Genomic DNA, 18,304 nt, shown 5'->3' on the forward strand with positions numbered 1-18,304 from the left:
CCTGGTTCCAGGTCAGAGACAGACGGGAAAAGCCCGGCTCAAAACGAAGCGGTGAGCGGGTGGCAGCCATCCGAGCTCCAAGTTCCTTGTGCTAGCTGCTTGCTTGCAGGTGTCCTGGCATTTTGCTGTAGCCATTAGGCAGCCTTTTCAGGGTCCTCTCCACACCCTACCCTGCACCAGGTAATAGCAGCGGTGGAATTGGCAGCTGCTACTTGGCTTCGCTGCTGGTAATTCAAGGAGGGGCCCAGGTTGCACGCTTTGCCGTGGGAGCAGGCTGGGGGATCCCTAAACCTGTGAACTCTCTCCAGTCATGGCGTGGTGCTAAGGTTGGTGGTTCTGGATCTGTGTTTCGTGCCAGGAGCACCCCCTGCCCCTCCTGTTTAGCCGTATGGGAAGGGCGGGGTGGTCAGAACTAGGTAGACGCTGCGTGATCCAGACCCTGCCATAGCGAAGCTCGGTTGGATGGAGGGCAGTGCAGATGCACTTTGAACAGGACAGGAAGAGGAGCAGGCCTTGTGGAAGAAGGGGGTAGGCTTTGGGATACAAATCAACTTGGCTTGGGATCTTGCCCAGCAGTTGCGGTTGTCTGATTGCTGTACCACCGAGCGCATTACGAAGTGCTCCGCGGGGACTGGGTTGTGGGCTGAGGCAGAGAAAATACCCAGCCTCGATCCTCTTCCAGATTCCACGGTCCCTTAGCCTTTGCACAATTTCCCCATGCTGGTGTTCCAGCTGTGTTTGTATCCTCGTTGCCCCAGGCTGGTGGGACTTGTAGCTGATCTGGGTTGCTAATAAGGAGTGATTAGACTACCGGGAAGGCCGGCGTGGAGGGTCCATACCATGCTGGAGAAGGTATGTCAAGCTGCGGCTCTTATCCCTCCCTCTGGAGGTGAGAGAAGGAATTGTCTGCCCAGAGCAGGGTAGCTGGCTCCGCGCACGTTAAAAAAGCCACATCCCAGGGGGAAGAGTGCAAAGATGGAGGAGAAACGGGCAGAGAATCTTCCTGCATCTCTGATCGTGGTTGGTGCCCAAGGCAGATCAGTCGAACGGGGGATTAATGATTCCCCACTCCTACACCTGAATCATGTCATCCCAGAATGAGAGAGCATAGGATGACTGACTCGATCCCCTGCATCATTGCACCGAGGCGCTCGCTGGACAGGCCGCGGCTAAGGCAAAGGATTTGGTAAACTTCCAAATCCAAATGACATCTGCAATGACAGTAGCTTGGATAAAAATTCCTAAGGCCCATCAATCTTCATGCTTCAGGGAACAAGCTGAGCGCCAGCTGGGGTCAGGAATAAATGTCCTCATATATAGAGTTTTGCACAATTAGGTGCTTTATGAAGGTTTTCCACCTTCCTCAGAAGCATCTACCATTTTACCCCTGTTGAAAGCAGGTTACTGGACCATTGGGCTGTTCCTGTCTGACAGTTCCTGTGTCCCGATTTGAGCTGCGGTTCTTGAAATGCCGTCTGTTGCTCCCCCCGCCCTTTTTTTTTTTAACCGTATGAATTCACCGGAGGGTTTAAGGAAACCGTGCATGGGCTAAAACCCGCCAGCGATCTCTTGTCCCAGGTCTTCAATCCTTTGTTCCCCACGCGGCTTCCAAAGAGGGCTTGCAACATGCAACATCATCTGGGATTGCAAAATACTTGGGAGGTTTCCAGCACTCTCTCCCCAGGCTAGAGCCAGGTACTTGCATTGTTAGGGCTGTACAAGTCTTCTCCCGATGATAACTCCCAGGGAGGGTACTGCGAGTTTTGTCTGGGTAGGAATGAAGTGGCTTTCCTAAGGCCAAAATGGGGGTTGAGATGGAAAAAGGTCAGAGCTGGGACTAGAACCAGGGAATTCCTGGCTTCCGGCCCGGTGCTTGCATCGGGAAGCCATGCCTACCTCCATCTGGAGGGCACGTGGCCCTGGAAGTCGTGGTGGGGTCAGGAGGAGGTTGCTGGCAGGGTCCTTTGGAGAAGGGACATCGATGCCGGGGCCGGAACGTGCTTGCAGCACCGGATGTCGAAGGCCCCAGCCGTGGGTTCGAGCCCGGCCTCCGCTTGCTCCTTCGTTCTGGTCATGAGGCGTTCTTCCGGGCAGCGCCAGTGCCCATCTCCTGAGCACAGGGTAAACAGGGCCTGGAAACGTGAGCCGGGCTGTGGAGTAATGAGGTGACAGAAGGAGAGAGAGATAAACAGAGAGAGTCAGAAGTCAGGCATCTGACAGGAGTTTAGACTGAAACAAACAGGGCTGGAGAGAGCATGCACGTCATTTTTTAACAAGACGGAGTGTCTGTTTCCACGCAACGGGCAGAGCTGAAGAGCTTGTTTAAATAGAGATGAAAGGACCGAGGCGGCTGGGCGACCTGCAGCCAGCACTGGGTCCCGTGGGGGAGGGCGGAGAGAGGAGGCAGGGGATGGCTGAACTTGAGCGCTGGCAGGGGGATTGGTCTGGGCCAGGGGAGAGCCGGCAGCGCTCCGGGAAGCTCGGCCCTCCTTCCCGCTCTGAGCTGGATGGGCCTGCTCTTCTGGGACCTAGCAGATCCCTGTTGGCTGGGACCGCTGGTTCCCAGCCGCCCACCCGTTCCTGCTGGTGATCCTCCCGTTCAAGTGCAAAGCAACTGAACGGGGCACTCATGAAAAGGGGAAGCCTTTCCTCCCTTTGTCTTCTTACGGCCCCAAATGAAGTCCCGGTCCTTTTGCAATGTGCCTTGGCGTGGTGGGAGCAATCCTGTGTTCCCGTGATCCTCTAGAGACCTGCGGGGGTCCTTGCCTTGGCACCAGGCGAGATGAAGTGATGCCAGAAGCATTGCTGTACAGCGCGTGTGTCCATCCCAGTGTGCTCGGGCGTCTCCTGAAGCCTGGCAGGTCCGATCCCTCACCCCTTCCTTTCCGGAGGAGGGCGGGAGGCTTGGTTTCTCCCCTCCTCAGCACGTGCTGGCTCTGATTTCTTTTGCCGAGCTTTATCTGTGTCTGCTTCTTTCCTTCCCTTTGCAATGCACCCACTGCTAGGAGAAACTTGAGGGCTGAGGTGGCGGGGAGGAAATGGAGCAGCCACGTCTCTCCTCCTGTTTTGGGGAGAAACTGTTGGACTTCTCTCAAAGGACAATGGGATAGTCAGGGTCTTCCACCTGCCTCAAGTAAGAAGGGTGTGGGGATGCTAAGGTTTCAGCACCACAAAGTCTCTTTTCCTGACCCGAATCACGTAATGGTTGGCCAGGGCTGGGAAGCGTGAGCATTAATGCACCTGTGGGAAAGGCAGTCGGGCCTCGTAGTAGAGATGATCTCTTTTATTAAACCAACAAGATTTTTGCAAAAAAAATTCTTCCATTGCACGTTTGTGGGCACAATCGCCCTTCATCAGGCATCGGAGAAAAGATCGTAAAAGTTCTCCCGTTGTAAAAGCTTACAATCTTTTCTCCGAAGCCTGATGAAGGGCGTTTGTGCCCACAAGCTTGCAATGAAAGAATTTTTTTTTGCAAAAATCTCGTTGGTTTAATAAAAGATAACACCTCTACTATGAGTCCCGACTGCCTTTTCCTCTAGACCGATACTGCTACGACCTGGGTACCCAATGCACCTATGTCGGCTTTTACACGTTCTGCTCGATAGCAGAATATGGCAAGCTGAGCTGAATCCTCCCCAGAGGAGAGTCGAACGCATGCTCCTCTGAGCAGAACAGATGATCGCACGGGAGAAGAGGGTGTTTGACTATGTGCCATTGGCCTGTCCAGTGGGTGGGCACGCGTGTCCTGCCACGGTAACGAAATGAAGGAGGTGAGAGTGACTTTGGCCCAAAGATGCGGCTTGTCTTTGGTGGATCGTGCTTTTCTCTTCAGAGCAGCCCTCGGCACCTGTTGCATCGTATGGGTGCTACAAGTGGCGTAAGATCTGTGTTGACCGGCACGGCTAACCGAGACCAGAATCCGGTCCTTGTTGGGCACGGGATGCGAGCACCCCCTGAGCCTGACTGCTGCAGAGCGGCTCGCTGTCGAGCAAAGCAAAGGCTCGCTCCAGATGTAGCCCGGGGTCTGAGTCGGGCTCCCAGGCGGCCGAGAGAGCTTCCCGGCTGGTTTCCGCAGGCCGTGTCTCAAGGAGGTGGAGGGATCTCTTCCTCACCCCACCCCCCCAGCCAACGTGATAGCGTTAGGGTTAAATCCCTGGATTTCAATGGTGGGGCCCAGTTGAAAAGCGTCCTGGGATTCAATAGCGCGCACTTACATTGTCGCGGGGGTCACCGGAGGGGAAAGGTCAGCCGGGGTCATGGGAGGGTTGCCTAGCGTCTGGGATCTCCCACAGTGGTTGCTGTGGGAACGTCAAGAGACCTCCAGCATGCTAACATCCTGTAACGAGATTCAAAAGGGCCCTGGTCTTTACACATTAATGAGTTTTTAACTTGGGGGCTAGTCCCTGCCCTCCCTACCCCTGCAAGATGGCTGGGAGGACTGGTGCACGGCCTCCCCATCCATAATCCCGGCGGGAGGAAGGTCCTGGTGGAAACTGGTGGCCAGGGGGGCTGGGCAGAGGAGAACCGTGTGCCCACCGCTTCCCGCCAGCCTTTGGTTGGGAAATGCTGGTGTCAAGTGGCGTACGGCAGCGTGATCAGACGCACCTCCCTGGAGCACGCACAACTCGCTCTTCAAATCCGTGCCAGGCCGGGGCTGCAAGCAAGCAACTCTCCCGCCTGTGCAATACCGAGCACAAGACCTGTGACGTGATGGGTCTAGGGTGCTGCATTAGCTCTCTCCGAATCCCACGTGCCCCCCAGCCTAGGTTCCCAAAGTGCCCGGCTCGAGACACTCGGCTCCCACCCAGGAAGGTCTCTCCCATCGAGCACCCGAAGTCATTGCACACTTTTGCAAATCTTGGGTCTGGAAAAGCTCGGGCACTGAGGTGCGGGGCCCGCTGCTTCGGCCACAGTCGAGTCATTGCATTCGGCCTCCCTCCGTTTCCCCGCTGCTGGTCTTGCGAGTTGTCGTGAGCTCTTTTAGCGGGTGCCGAGGCTGCTGCGTTCCTGCGGTGAGTGACTTCTGTGCGTGAGCATCTAAGGTACAATGGAGATGCAAAGCCTTTTTTTTTGGCAAGCCCTCAGGGTGGAAGGGGCCGGCGGAGCGCAGGAAACCTGGGTTCTGGCCCGTGCTGTGAGTTCAGCTCCGTGCTCCTGAAGCCGCCCTCTTTGCCCCCGCCCCAGGAAATGGCTGGAGGTCAGGGAGTGACTCCCGTCCGTGGATGTAGTGGCCCAGCCCATGGGGAAGCTCTCCGCTTTCAGTGTCAGCGGCTGTGTCTGCGTGGAGCACCCGTGGGGCGGCTTTGTGCGCTGTCTTGCCTGGGACGTGGGCCTGGAGCAGGGCAGAACTGCGGCAGGAGGGGGAGATGACCCAAATGGCCACTAGTCACTATGCAGTTGTAGCCAGAAGAGATGCTCCCACTAGCGGCAGTGGGGAATTCGGCCCTTTTTTAAGCCCGAGCCATTTGGAAACCTAGTTCTTGTCCTGGTGGAGTTCAATGGCGACCAGGATCTCTAGCCTTGGAGCAAAGGAGAGACTAACCAGCTTCAGCCAACTGACCTTGGCCAGATGAGTCCAGCCCCTGTGACAGTCTGAGCCAAAAGTAGGGCCCATCAAAGAGGGGAGGGGGGGCCTCCCGCCAATCGCAGGGCTCAGGAGGGGCAGCCTCCCGCCCGGGTGGGAAGATGGGAACTTAGGACACTCGTCTCCAAGCTGTGCCGGCGCTCAGAGGTTGACCTAGAGGAGTTAGGGAAGACTGGAGCTGCTTGAAGTCTCTTTGTTACAGGGCGGGAGCGGAGAAGCAGGGGGAGAAGGGGGGGTCTCTGCCATCCCACGGGTCACTCGTCACGGGCAGGCGCTCCTTTTGTGTGTGGGACTCACAACAGACAAGGGAACTTTCCAGCTTCGGGCAGCTGGGGGAGGAGGAGGGGATGGGGAGTCTGAAGGAGGAGGCTTGCAAGCAAGAAGGGGAGGCAAAGGGACTGGACACAAGGGGCGGGGGTCAAGAAAGGAAGATGACGGGGACCGGGATGGATGAGGAGGAGGCATGAGAGGAGAGGCTGGGGAGAAAGGAGTGTGGGAGGGCGAGGGGAAGGATTTTGTCCTGGACAGGCCATTTGGAGACCTGTGCTTTCAGACTAAAACGAGATTTGATCTTTGTGAATTTTTCAAAAAACACTTTTTTAAAGACCAACCCAGGCCCCAAACCCAACCAGCTCCTGGCGGCTCACCCTGGGGCGGGGAGGTGAGTTTCCCCATCTTAGATTGACTTGGGAGAGTTTGTAGGGGAGATCAGGGTCTCCAGCCCCGGTTTACCCCAGAAGGCAATGGGAGCATCTAAGCTCGCTCTTGAAAGCCCCTGCCTCGGACCGCTCCACGCTGCTCGCCGTCCTGTGATCGTGAACTTCCCACTCTTCCTTCTGCGTCTGAACCCACCCAGCAGAGGCTTTCCAGTAGCTTCGCTTCCAAACTCCATCTGGAAAAACCATCCCGTCCGCATACTCTAATATTTGTTCTGGGGGTTTTTTTAATACAATTTATTGCAGACATATGTAAAATAAATGTTACGTTATTAAACAAAAATAAGGCTTGAAAATAAAACCGAATCAGCCGTTTTTCATATTTCAAAGGAGACATGGGGTGGGGGGGAGCTTTCTGGTATGAATGATACCTTGCTATAAAAGCATGTGATCGCATTTCAAATATATAGTGTAATATGCTATTATTAGGGTATTTAAGATAAAAATGAGACCAGAGTACTTAAGTGAAACTCATCTCTCTATTAGGTTTCCTGATTTATATTTCATCTTTGAATGAGCATAAACGCTGATATATGCATATATATATTTATATGCATATAAATATATATATATATATATAAATGTGGGGTGGAGGGGGTTGTCAGGAGCTAAGGTCCGGCTTTGTCCTCGTATTCTTCCTTAGTGGAAATCAGTTTAACCCCTCACTTAAGAGGGCTGCAACGTTGCAAGTGGAGGAATAAAGTCCAGAAGCATTAGAGTGGGTGCATTGAAAGGAAGAAGAGCTGGGGACTAGTGTGAGTTTAAAAGGACCCCCCCCCCCCCCCCCCCCACACACACACACACACACACCCCTTTTAGTAAAGAAGTGTGTCATTTTATTAATTCTGATCTCCTGGAGCCATTTGGTTTCAATTAAGTTGGGATGGGATCGAAGGGAACACTCTTCAACGTGGCATCATTCACAGTTAACATCCCTCTAAACGTGTGTGTGTGTGTGTGTATGCACACACTTTATTTGAATAGTCCTAATTCTGGAATGCGACAGTGTCATTTTTATGAGGTTGGTGTAAAAATAATTTATAATGTCCTTCCCCTCTTCCCCCCAGCTCTTTTTTTTGGGAGGAAGGGTGAAAAAGAGGGGGGAAAAATATATGTGGAAGCAGTTTTTATAGCCCTTTTTCTTCCCCTTTCCTCCCGCTGCCCCACCACCTTCTCCGTTTAATACAATTTTTACGGCTGTTTCTTTTTTATTATTATTATTTAATCATTAGAGGTTAAAGCCCCATTCAAAGCTTTGATCCCCTCCAGGTGGAAATTCCCTGTAGTTATTTTCGGCCTGTGTCTCACCATCCCTGTGCTCTTTGGGAATCTGTTTTCTTCCTGGCATGGCAGACAGCAGTCGGTCTCTTGATTTGCGCTGCTGTAGAGTCTTGGCGTCTATTAGGAGTCCAAAAATGTGCCATTAAAATAAAAAGTACCTTGTAGAATAAATGCTTGAAAGTATGAAGGCCAAGATTTTTCCAAAGCATCTCATGACTTTGGAGGCCTGACTTAAGGCACCGTAAAGGGGCCTGCTTTTCTTTTCCTTTTTCCCTCGAGGGTTGAGCACCTATCCTGGGAAATCTAAGGTTTTTCAGGTTGGGCTTTCGCAGTCATCAGTCACTGCGGGCCTCGCAGGTTGTCTAAGGGATGCTCCATTTAGGTTGTGTATATACCCGTGTCCTTCATTATAGCGTCTGAGCATTTTAACATTACTCTGTGCCCAGCAGCTGTCTTGGCTATTTGATACGGTGCTTTTTTATCCCTCGTTCTTAAATTTGCCTACCCGTTTTTATGCATCATGTTGAGCTCGAAGGGTTTTTGAGGTTGGGGAGCACTGTAAAGAAGAGAGGTCCTTAAGTGGGAGGGCTCCTGGCCCTTAGATCCAGTCAGTCGCCTTACCCCAGCTTGGGCGAGCTACTTTTTCATGTCTCCAAGTTGGCTGGCTCCTGGGCTGCTCAATCCGTGGGCCTTCTGGGTACCCAGCTCTCTTCCAGGTAAGCGAGTGGATTTGCCAGATCAAGACTGAAAAAGAAGAGGAAGCCTGGATTGTAAGGAAGCTCTGTCTTCATGTGGCCCTCAATCTTGAGTCTCTGCTGGGGCTATCATCAAGGAGACCAGGCAGATATTGCTAGGGGTGATTTTTATCTTAATGGATAATCCCCCTCCTCTGGAAGGTCGAGCTGAAACGCACCAAATTGGTCTCATGCAGGGGCACAGCTTCATTGCTAGGCTAACCTGCCCCTTGACTCGCTTACTCGGTTGGACCAGGGGATATGAAGTCTGGCCTCGAGGAGGGTCAGCCTCTTGGGGAACCTGATGTGGAATTAATCGCCGTATATGTTGAGTGAAAACCCAGATAATAGACTGTTTCCTTCTGGATCCCCACATCCTGACTTGGGATGAGCTTCTGTAGTATGGGGGAATATACTTTATTAATCAGACGGAAAGCAACTGTGCTGCGTGTGTTACCCGACAGCCCTCACGTACAGCATCTACAAAGCGTCCTGGCAGGGATTTTTTCATAGCCAAATTCTTTCTCTTGGGAGCGGATGCCGGCGTGGCATTTCTGCTGCCTGGACGTTGTGTTTGCCACACGTGGGATTAATCCGCTGCTTCTTTTTCTTTTCCCTTAGCAGTTCTTGTTGCATTGGCATTCAGCAGCCTGCCTTCATAGGAACAGCTGAAAATCAAACGTGAAGTGCACAGGAAGAGCTGTACGTGAGACTTGATCCAGACGCCCTGATCCTGGGCAGCTTGGGACCTGGATCCAGATGGGAACGTTGCAATCGGGCAAGTCTTTCTTGCTGCAGAGAAAAGGGACTTGTCCAAAGCAGGGGTGTCAAACATACAGCCTGCGGACTGGATCCATCCCACCGAGCTGCTGTGTCCAGCCAGCTGGGCTGGGAATTGAGGGGCATGGCTTGTGGAGCCATTGCACCTTGTTGGGCATGGCCACATTGCTGCCACCTGCTGACCACCATTGCAGCCACTGCCGCAACCATTGGGCCTGTAGACCTGGCCAGGGGTCTGGAGTGAGTTTGGCACCCCTGGTCTAAATGCTCACCATCTTGAAACTGGTGTAGTTCAGAGGTAACGTGCGCCCTTGCTGTGGATGCAGTAAAAAGCTGCTTAAAGTGCATGAACAGTGGGAGCTGCAATAGGATGCTGCTATGAATGCATCCCGACTCAGGGCTTTAACCAATTGACTTTCTCAGTAAAAGCCAAAATAATTTCATGCGGCACAAAATTGCTATGAAGATCAGGTTCCAAATCCACCAGCAAGCCTCCCTGCCTTTCCTCCCTTCAGGCTCGCAGCAGAAGTTGCCCTGCTCTGGTGAAAGCCGGAAGCCAAGTCGTTTGAGCTGTTGACATAAGTGTCTTAGATGTTACAAACTTTTTATGGGATAATTTGCTGATCAAAGGGAGTCATTCAGGAGCATGATGAATTTGACACAAACCATTCGTTCCTAATTACGGATATCATGCTAATGACTCTTGAATAACCCCACAGAGCAGGATACAATTAAAAAACAAACACTTTCCCCGTTCATAGATCATTAACAGGAAGCAGGGGGAAAAAAAATCTGTTGGAAGCTGTTTCTTTACCTTGGAAGTTTGCTGCGGAGATGGCAGCGAGGGGTACGAAAAGATCGTACTCTCCCCGCAGCCGACATGGCTCTGCTGAGTAAACCCTGATGTGGATGCAGCTCTTTTGGTAGGTAGGACAAGACTTCTGCTGATGGAGCTTCTTTGAGGGAAAGTGGTGTGGCTCTGGGGAGCAGAAATGCTCCTGCCCACCAAGCTGCGTCTACGTTACAGAGTCTATCTACCTTACAGCGACAGCTGTCTTTGAAGTGGTAACAGCCTTGTGTAGCCATAGCCCAAGTCAGGAGGTTTCGCTTTCACATATTTTCCAAAGGAGGCTGTGAAAGATTATGGGTAGCCGTCCTCTTACATGCTCTAAGAGTCCCAGGGGCACATAATGTTGTCGACTGGCTGCTAATGTTGGTGTTTGAGGCTTATCTTCTGGCTCATTGAGAGGGGTCAGCGAGTGCAGGTCAAGGAGGCCCCCAGAAGATCCCGGCTCACAAAGCTGCCGGTTCGCTTCATGCCTCCGTGACTTCGCCTCCCCAATTCAGTTCCATCTATCCGCTCTTCAGGTCCTTGTTGGGGAGCTGGGCTTTGAGATGGTGGAGAAAGCACCTGTTATGAATCGCGCAAGGCTTCTGAGCGGGCAGCATCACTGCCTTCCCTATGGTGGAAACTATGGGCTGAGACGGTCGCCAGGCGTCAGCGAACGTTCGGGGATCTCCTGCTTTTCTTCACTTGCGGGGCAGCTTCTTTGGATTTTGCTAGAAAGGGGTCCCGGCTGCATGGTCCTGCTCCAAGAGATGGATGTTCCTCATCGTTGGATCTCCTCTTCCCTCCCGCCTGTGGTGGGCGAGCACAAATAAGGCGATCCCATCTCGTTCCTGATCTGCAGCCGTTCCAGATCGGGGTCTGTCCCGAGCAAGGGGCTGAGGTCAGCTTCCACTGCGGCAGCGGACGTCGACTCCTTGACCTGAATGCTGAGGCGCCCCAAGCTCTATTGCATTTTGTAGATCAGAGAAGCGCATTGTTTCTTCTGAAACAATGGCCAAAGCAATGGATCCCCATCCTCCCCGGACCACTGGCCCAGGGAGCTGCATCGAGACCTTGATTTCGATAGTAGAGCCTGTGGTTTCCGTGCAAGTTCCCCTTTGGTTTCCAGCCATCAGGCTGAGTTTGGAGTAGCGCAAGCATTGCGATAGCTTAAACTGCACACGTTCAGGCAGCATGAAGGCTTGGCTCATCCTGGGTTGGCTGTGGTAGGGGGATCTGAAAGCACCCAGTCACTGTAGCCTGGGGGATAGAGGGAAGCATTTCCCAGAAAAGAGTTACCTTGTTGTGGGGTTTTGCCTACACGCCTCTGATGTTGCTCGTGTCCATCCAAGATGGACACTGGCCTGGGGGGACCCTGATTTCTGATCCAGCCTTTCAATCCCCGCGCACTCTGAAGCGAAGAAGGGACTGTGAGCGGTGCGGCTCGTCCACCCTCTCCCAGTGCACCGAGTGGGGCTGGAGCACCCTGGCCAAGCGGTTGTGTGTGCATGCCATTGCCTGTCCGGGGTTGAAAAACGCTTGCCTCTCAGCTGAGCCGAAACAACGCTGGTGCCCGTCTCCTTGAGCAGCAGGTGGCTGGAACAAAAAGCCGTGTCCTCCCCCCGCAACCATGCACACGCGTCCCTGCCCCGCCACTGCCCCGCAGCTCTCTCTGCAACTCGGCTGCTGGCTTCCCTGCCCTTCCTGGGCGTCTGGCTGGGCCAGGGGGAGGGCCGGGAGGGGGCGGGGGGCTCCTCTGGGTGAGCTGCGTGGCTGTCATGGGGAGGCCCCTGTGTGAGATTGTAAGGCCATGTCATTTTTTCCTGTAAATCTTGTAATTTCGTGCTTCAGAGCACAACAAAGTGAGAGAGTCAGCAGGGAGTGAATTAAATTCCCCCATGAGAGCCCGGGCGGGGTGGCCGCCTGCATTCCAGCCGCGCCTCCTTGCCGCCCTCGGCTCCGCGTGCCCGCGCGGCGCGGCGTCCCCGTCGCCAGGTGGCGGGGGCTCGTCCCGGCTCCCCCGGGCCAGCCTGGCTCGGTGCCCTTTTGACACGCGGCCTGGCCCTGGCACGAGCCATATTCTTCTTGTTCAGGTCATTTGCCAGCTTAATAAACTCGCGCAGACTTTACAGGGTTCCCAGTGCCTCGTAAAACCAGGGGCTGTCCCCACGTCTCCCCGCAGACAAAGCTCCCGTTGTGTGGCTCCTGCCGTTAATGCCGGGTCTAGCGGAGACCTCTGCTGCTGGCTCGAGAAACGCGCTTTCCTTTGGCGGGCTGGGCTTCCGATCTGCGCCGTGTTCAAGCCGCAGCGGTGCCCTCTCTTGTTCTCTCTCTCGCTGCGTCTCTTGCCTTTTCCTCTCCGTCTCCTCTTTAATTTCTAGAGAGCTTCCGAGTAAATTTATTGGGAGATTTAAAGAAAAGATTGGGTGGGGGCAGGGCAATGTTGTCTGGCAGATGAGGGAGCAAGCCGACAAGACGCCTGCGTTGTTTCCCACCCTCTTGCACCAGCTGGTTGCAGCTCCAAGAAAAATCATTTCCTCTTCTCTCTTTACCTCCTTTTCCCCATCTGAAATAAATCACCATGCTCATTTTGCCACACACCGTGACTTTAGCCTTGTGGCTTCCTTGCCAAGGAGCGATGGTCCCATTTCACAGACGGAAAAACCGAGGTACAGAAGTCACCGGATTTCCCGAGGGCCAGGCAGCAGCTCAGCAGAGTAGAGACTAAAAGGCTGTCGCCCTTGAAGAGGTCTCCTTGCTCCCAAACCAAAAGCCTGCCTTTCCCCTTTTTAAACTTCAAGTGCAGTTAAACGGGAACTAGGCCCTTGGGCCCAAGCAACAAATGGGTGGGTCGCATGGATTATTGTAGTAACCCAGCGAGCCAAATGTTTGGAGGTGACAAGGCTGTTCTGTGCACCTCTTGGAAAGGGGCTGGGAGGCTGAGTGCAGACAAGTGTGAAAATCTGATTGTGCAAGTGTAAGTAATTGCAGGATGCTGCCTTCCCTCCTGTGCTCTGTGCCACGCTCGGGCAGGCTTGCTGAGGTCCGATTGTTTTACAGTGCCCCTTTTTTAAAACTCTTCCTGCAGCTGACATTGAATTCTCATTCCTTGAGAGAGGAGGGGCAACCCTGGAATACGCTGTTTCCAAAAAAGAGTTAAAAAGGCAGCTTTAGGTCCTAACCTGCCCAAGTCCCCAGGTCATTGCGGGCTCTGCTTTAAATTTTTTTTTTGCCTTTACAATAATATTTTCCCGTTGCCTTTATAAAAACTAATTTTTCTCTGTCCTCTGCTGTGTGAGAAGCCAACATAAAACTCTGCAAACAGCAGAGGAAACAGGCTCTGCAGGGCAAACGGTGAAAGCGAGCCTACATAAACTGCTGTCGAATGGGCAAAGTCAACAGATGGAAAGAATAGAGAGTCCAGTGTTAAGCTTGCATTTGTGCACATGTGCACAGACTGTGGTTACAGTGATGTAGCCTCCCCCAATGTGGCCGCAGGTATACCGGTTTTTCAAGGATGCTTTGTAGCTGTCCTGTTGTGTCGGTACTAGAAATGCATTGAGCAGGTTTATACCAGCTGCAGCCACGCAAGGGATTAAATTGGTATAACAATTTCATTGAAAAACATCACACCTTTTAATTAATAGAGTTAAAGCATGGATAGCTCAGGCTGTGTGTGTTATCAAGCAACAATAGTAAATACTTACATACCATGATTTTCTTTTTCTCCAAAAACAGTGATTTAGGAGAGGCGGGTGTCTTATACGAGAAAACTGATTCTGAACAGTTGAGTTAAAAAGGATTTTTTTTTTCTCATTCTGCCTTCCCAAAATGAAATGCATGTCCTTTTTTTTGGTCTTTTTTGTGGGGGGGGGGGCAGAAGGGAGTATATGAATAAATGTGGTATATTTAAAGAAGAATTGTACAGAAGTGTGATTTTTAATTAATGATGCTCCATCCTCTGGCTCTGGCACAGACTGGCAGGGATTGTGCAAGTAGTTCTTAACCCTAGCGGGATGCTTACTCTCACTAACATGCAAGGATCTTCAGGGATTGATCTCCCCACTGCAAGTCCCTCAAGCCCCCTTCCCTTTTGTTTTTTGTGCTTTGAAAGAGCTAAAAAGCTCGAAAGCAAAATGGAGATGGACCTGCCCAGAATTTCCATTTAGAAGCGGTTGCTTACCGTGGAGCTTGGTAGCAAACCACTGGTCAGCCCTGGATTTCCTTTTAAAAGTGTCTTGGTCTTTCAGGTCTTTATCTTCAGGAGAAGAAACAAAGGTGTGTCCTGGCCATGTGTGAGCTATACCAGGTAAAGGCCAGGCAGGCTGTAGTATTCACACGTGAGAGCTGTCACCCTGAAGACTCAGTGGGTTACCTCGACCTACTCCAGTGCAAGTGGAAATTAGTCTGCCTTGTTGTACCGTGGATTTTAACTCACATGTGTTAACACAGGGGCCACTTGGAAGAGTGCTGGAGGTGGAGCTCATATATATATATATATATATAAAACATAATAATTTTTTTTTCCAAAAAAAAAAAAAGAAGTTAGTCCATATTGGTAGACACAAGGTAAGAACAGGGCTTCGTTGCTAGTGAAGATGCATCCCGCGAGGTTTCACATCGCCAGCTTTGTCTTTGCGGCTGACCCTTAGCTCAGCAGTCCCAAACACAGCAGGACCTTGGCAGCATTTTGATCTGGAAGGAAACGGCAGAGCCAGGCCTCTCTTTCAACAAACCTCGGCAAGCTTTTATTTCTGATTCTGAAACCTGCAACCAAAAGACTTCAGAGCCTGGGTGCATTGTGGCACTTTTACACTACTGCCTACCATTGTCCTAGTTCCCATCTCTCTACAGCCCCCTCTCGTGAACCCCTCCTTTGCCCTTGAATATGTCTGATCTTGCCCCGGCAGTGCACAGAGGCACTTAGGTGGATCGGTCGCTACTCAGTTGGTCGTAGTTCTTGGACTTTTTTGACTTTTCATTGATGCAGCAGCTCACACGCTTTGCTTCCTCTCTGTGCTGCAAAACCGACTGGCTGTTAGCTGCATTTGGGGTATGACTGTTTTTTCTAGGTCCCGTGATGTGGTGTGTTTTTTACACAGAAGCTGAAACCTTGCACACTACAAGGAGCTGTACTGTGCTACTGCCTGTGTGCATTTACTGGGGAACACTCTCTCTTTCTCTGCCCCTTCTAGTCGATCAAACCTATGCCTAAGGACCCTCCCTTCAGTAGCCACGTTAAAATAGCCTCAGTTTTGCTCTTACATTTTAGGGCTTGTTTTGGGGTGGGGGGAATTGAATAAAATACTTTTTGCCCAGCAAGTCGTTGTGCCATAGTTACTCCACGCCAGCTCCTTGTGTGTATGCTTTTATTCTTTTGAAAGCAGGCAGAAGAGTTCACACTCTTCCAGAACAAATGTGCTCAGAAGGAGGGATTCTGCAATAACTATTTGTTCTTGAAATCCATACTCTTACCTTATTTTAGAGTAACTTCCCTGAGTTGGCGATCGCTGAGCTTAACTAATTATTTTGGTTGGTCCATTGGGTGGCTTTTAAAGCGGGGTGCGCGTGTGTCTTGATTTAAAACCTGAGACCGATTAAACAGATGATTGTGCAGCTGGTACGTCTGTACTAATATGTAATTATACCGTAGCTAGGCATTTGCAGCAGTGTCCGATGGGCGTGCGTTGTGTGCAAAGCGCACGCGGCCCGGCTTACGTTGCAAACAGCGTTTTCGTCCTTACTCTGCGCCCGTGTAATCGCACGGGCAAACCGCGCCCGTGTTATGCCGATGCACGTACTTCGGATGTGTAACTGCTCTCTGCATATACGTGCGCGCTAATGTGCCCGACCCCTGTGTAAATTCAGCTGCCCCTCGAAACCGAGAGTGTACGGTATCGAAGGCCTGACGGAAAGCAACTTTGTTCTTTATAGCTGGAAATGTGGAAAATTAACAAGCGGCTCTTTCTTTGGGACACACCCTGCCAGTGCCTCTGCCGACCAGGGAGCGCGCAGCCGCCTCTTGGAAGCCAGAGCCTTGATTTACGGCCCTGGTGTTGACAGCCCGGTGGAACCCACATGCTGCTTGCAGCACTGCCAAGCTGGGCTATGACCCTCCGACCTCTCCCCCTTCGCTCCCCCCCTCCTGTCTCTGCGCTGTAATAAAAACCTGTCTTGCAGGCAGGACTACAATGACTTTGTTGTTCAGAAATGTACCCAAAAAAAAAAAAAAAATTGAGTTTCTTTAAAAGCAAAAATAAGGAACGTATGAGGAAATGGGCCTGGGAGCAGCAGCTCTGAAGACTGCGGGATTGTTTTTGTTAGAACTTATTCCCTCTTGCTGCCTTCTCCAAGCTCCTGAATGAAACCTCTTTCTCCCTGGTGCCTGCACACATGGCCTCGCTCATGCTCGCGCATGCCTCTTCTCGCACGCTTGCAGGTTATTGCCAGTCCTGGTGACCGTTTGGGCTCCTGGCACATGGGAGCATGTGCTCTTGTGCACTTCCACGCTTGCTTGCTGTTGTCAGTGAGTTGGCGCTCTCCGGCTTGGCTTCCCCTTCAGGGTACTGGCACGCTTGTTCTCACACTTGCGTCCTTGCATGTGGCTTGACACGCGCATGGTTTTTTCCCCCCACTTTCCATTCAAGAGGCCTGCGGGTTTCAACAAATGCATCAGGATGACTTACCCAGTTTTACTTTCAGGACTAGTTATGTGAAGGAAATGAATAACACTTTCCAAGCAGACCTGTATTAAAAAAAAAAAAAAAAAAGGAAATGGATCCACCTTAGGTCAGCCATAAATCCTGCTAAATGGCTATCTTGAAGTGTTTAAAGTGATATGAGATTCTCGCACTGGTTATTCAGTTGGGGTGAGAACTCACGCTCAATAGTTGTGTCCCCTGCCTCATTAGGGCCCTGAAGCCTGACCAGGAGCTGCAATGCTGCAACTTGCAAGTAACTCTTGAATTTAGTAAGGCCACTTTTATGGACCCCCAGGCCTTATCCAAGCACCTTGCAGTCAGTAAGCCTTTTTGGTAGGGAAGACTGATCTACCCTATGATGGAGACCTGAAGACAAGATCTAAAGGCCAAAATTTTAAGCATCGGGTGCCTTGCCCCCGTTCCTTTCAGCTGGACGCCTAAATCCCTTCAAAAATCTGTCCCTGGGCGATGCCTCGGGTCTGCCAGAGAATAGAAATAGAGTTGGAGTCCCTGTCCTGTCTGTTCCCCTCTTCACCTTGTTCTGTGTTTTCTTCCAGGCTCTCCAAGTGGCAAGGCAGTTCCTTCTGCAGCAGGCCACGGGGCTGACCTCTCCCAGCAGCAATGAGAACAAGCAGCCGGCAGTTCAGGTGAGGCACAGAGTCACCTTCTCCCAAGTCCCTTGGGGAAGGGCTTTACTAGCAGGGGGGGAAATCTTCTGCTGGGGGTCAGAGCCACTGGTGGCCGTGACCGGCGTGCAGCATGGCAGGGCTGCTCAAACTGTCAATTCGGGAGCACAGTTGACTTCCAAAGGGGACCTGGTGCTGGTGAATGCTTTTCAGCCCTCGCATACACATGCATATACGCGAGCACACGCTCTTTGCTATGAATTCTTCAGGACCGCCGGAAAACACGTGCAGAAATGGCCTCATGCTCCGTTACAACGCCGCATGATATCAGAGAGTTTATCCCCGATGAATCCTGGTCTGTTTTCCTTGTGTTTTACTACGAGAGAAGGCAGCGGGACAGGAAGGGGGATGATGCCGTGGATAGTTTGGATGCAGATTTAGTTCCAGGAGATGAGTTCTCTCTTTGTTGCCTATACCTTCTTTCGGGCTGTCCACCCACTTGGGTCCTTAGCGCCAGGTGGGCAGTGCTTAGCATGAAGGCAGCTATTGCAAATCCAGTGTATTGCCCTGAAGGAGAAGCACTTGTCCTTCCAGCTGGGGTGTGATGTGGGGTCTGGAGAGCTGCCTGTGGCGGGTAGTTGCTCTTCAGAAGGCAAGTATTTATGAGCTGCGTATCAAGGCTTACCTCTGTGTTGGGAGAGGGTTGTGTAAGGGAGATGTTGGCACGTGGGTGAGGTCTGGGTCTGGGGGTGGGGGGGGAGAAGGCATGAAAGAGGAAGGGATCCGTCATGGGGCCACATTGCAGGCTGTCACCTTCTAGACCTTTCACTGCTTTGCATCAGGGTGGGGGTGACAGGAATGGCTTCTTTTACAGCTTGACCTAGAATGAAGGGCAAAGGCCTGGGAAGGATGGAGAGGAGCGGGGGGGTGTTGCCAGATCATAGCCCTGGGATTCATGAACAAGACTTTTGTTTCTGCAGCTCTTTTTGCTTCGTGTTGTGAAGTTTCCACTCCAAACGGCAAAATTCGATCTCTCCCATGTTGCAGGGGTGT

General features: G+C 51.9%; 1 protein-coding gene across 10 annotated transcripts in view; it reads left to right on the plus strand.

The window, feature by feature from the left end:
- FOXP4 (forkhead box P4) overlaps positions 1-18,304 on the plus strand; it is a 122,865-nt gene that overhangs the window by 40,425 nt on the left and 64,136 nt on the right. For all 10 annotated transcript variants that reach the window (XM_090026381.1, XM_090026377.1, XM_090026375.1 and 7 more), the window contains one exon: positions 17,183-17,272. In XM_090026381.1, the coding sequence (XP_089882507.1) occupies positions 17,183-17,272 (90 nt within the window). The remainder of the gene's footprint in view (positions 1-17,182; positions 17,273-18,304) is intronic.

This window comes from Crocodylus siamensis, chromosome 13, assembly GCF_052110815.1.
Source record: "Crocodylus siamensis isolate JL-2025a chromosome 13, ASM5211081v1, whole genome shotgun sequence".
In the NCBI taxonomy this organism is placed as follows: Eukaryota; Metazoa; Chordata; order Crocodylia; family Crocodylidae; genus Crocodylus; species Crocodylus siamensis.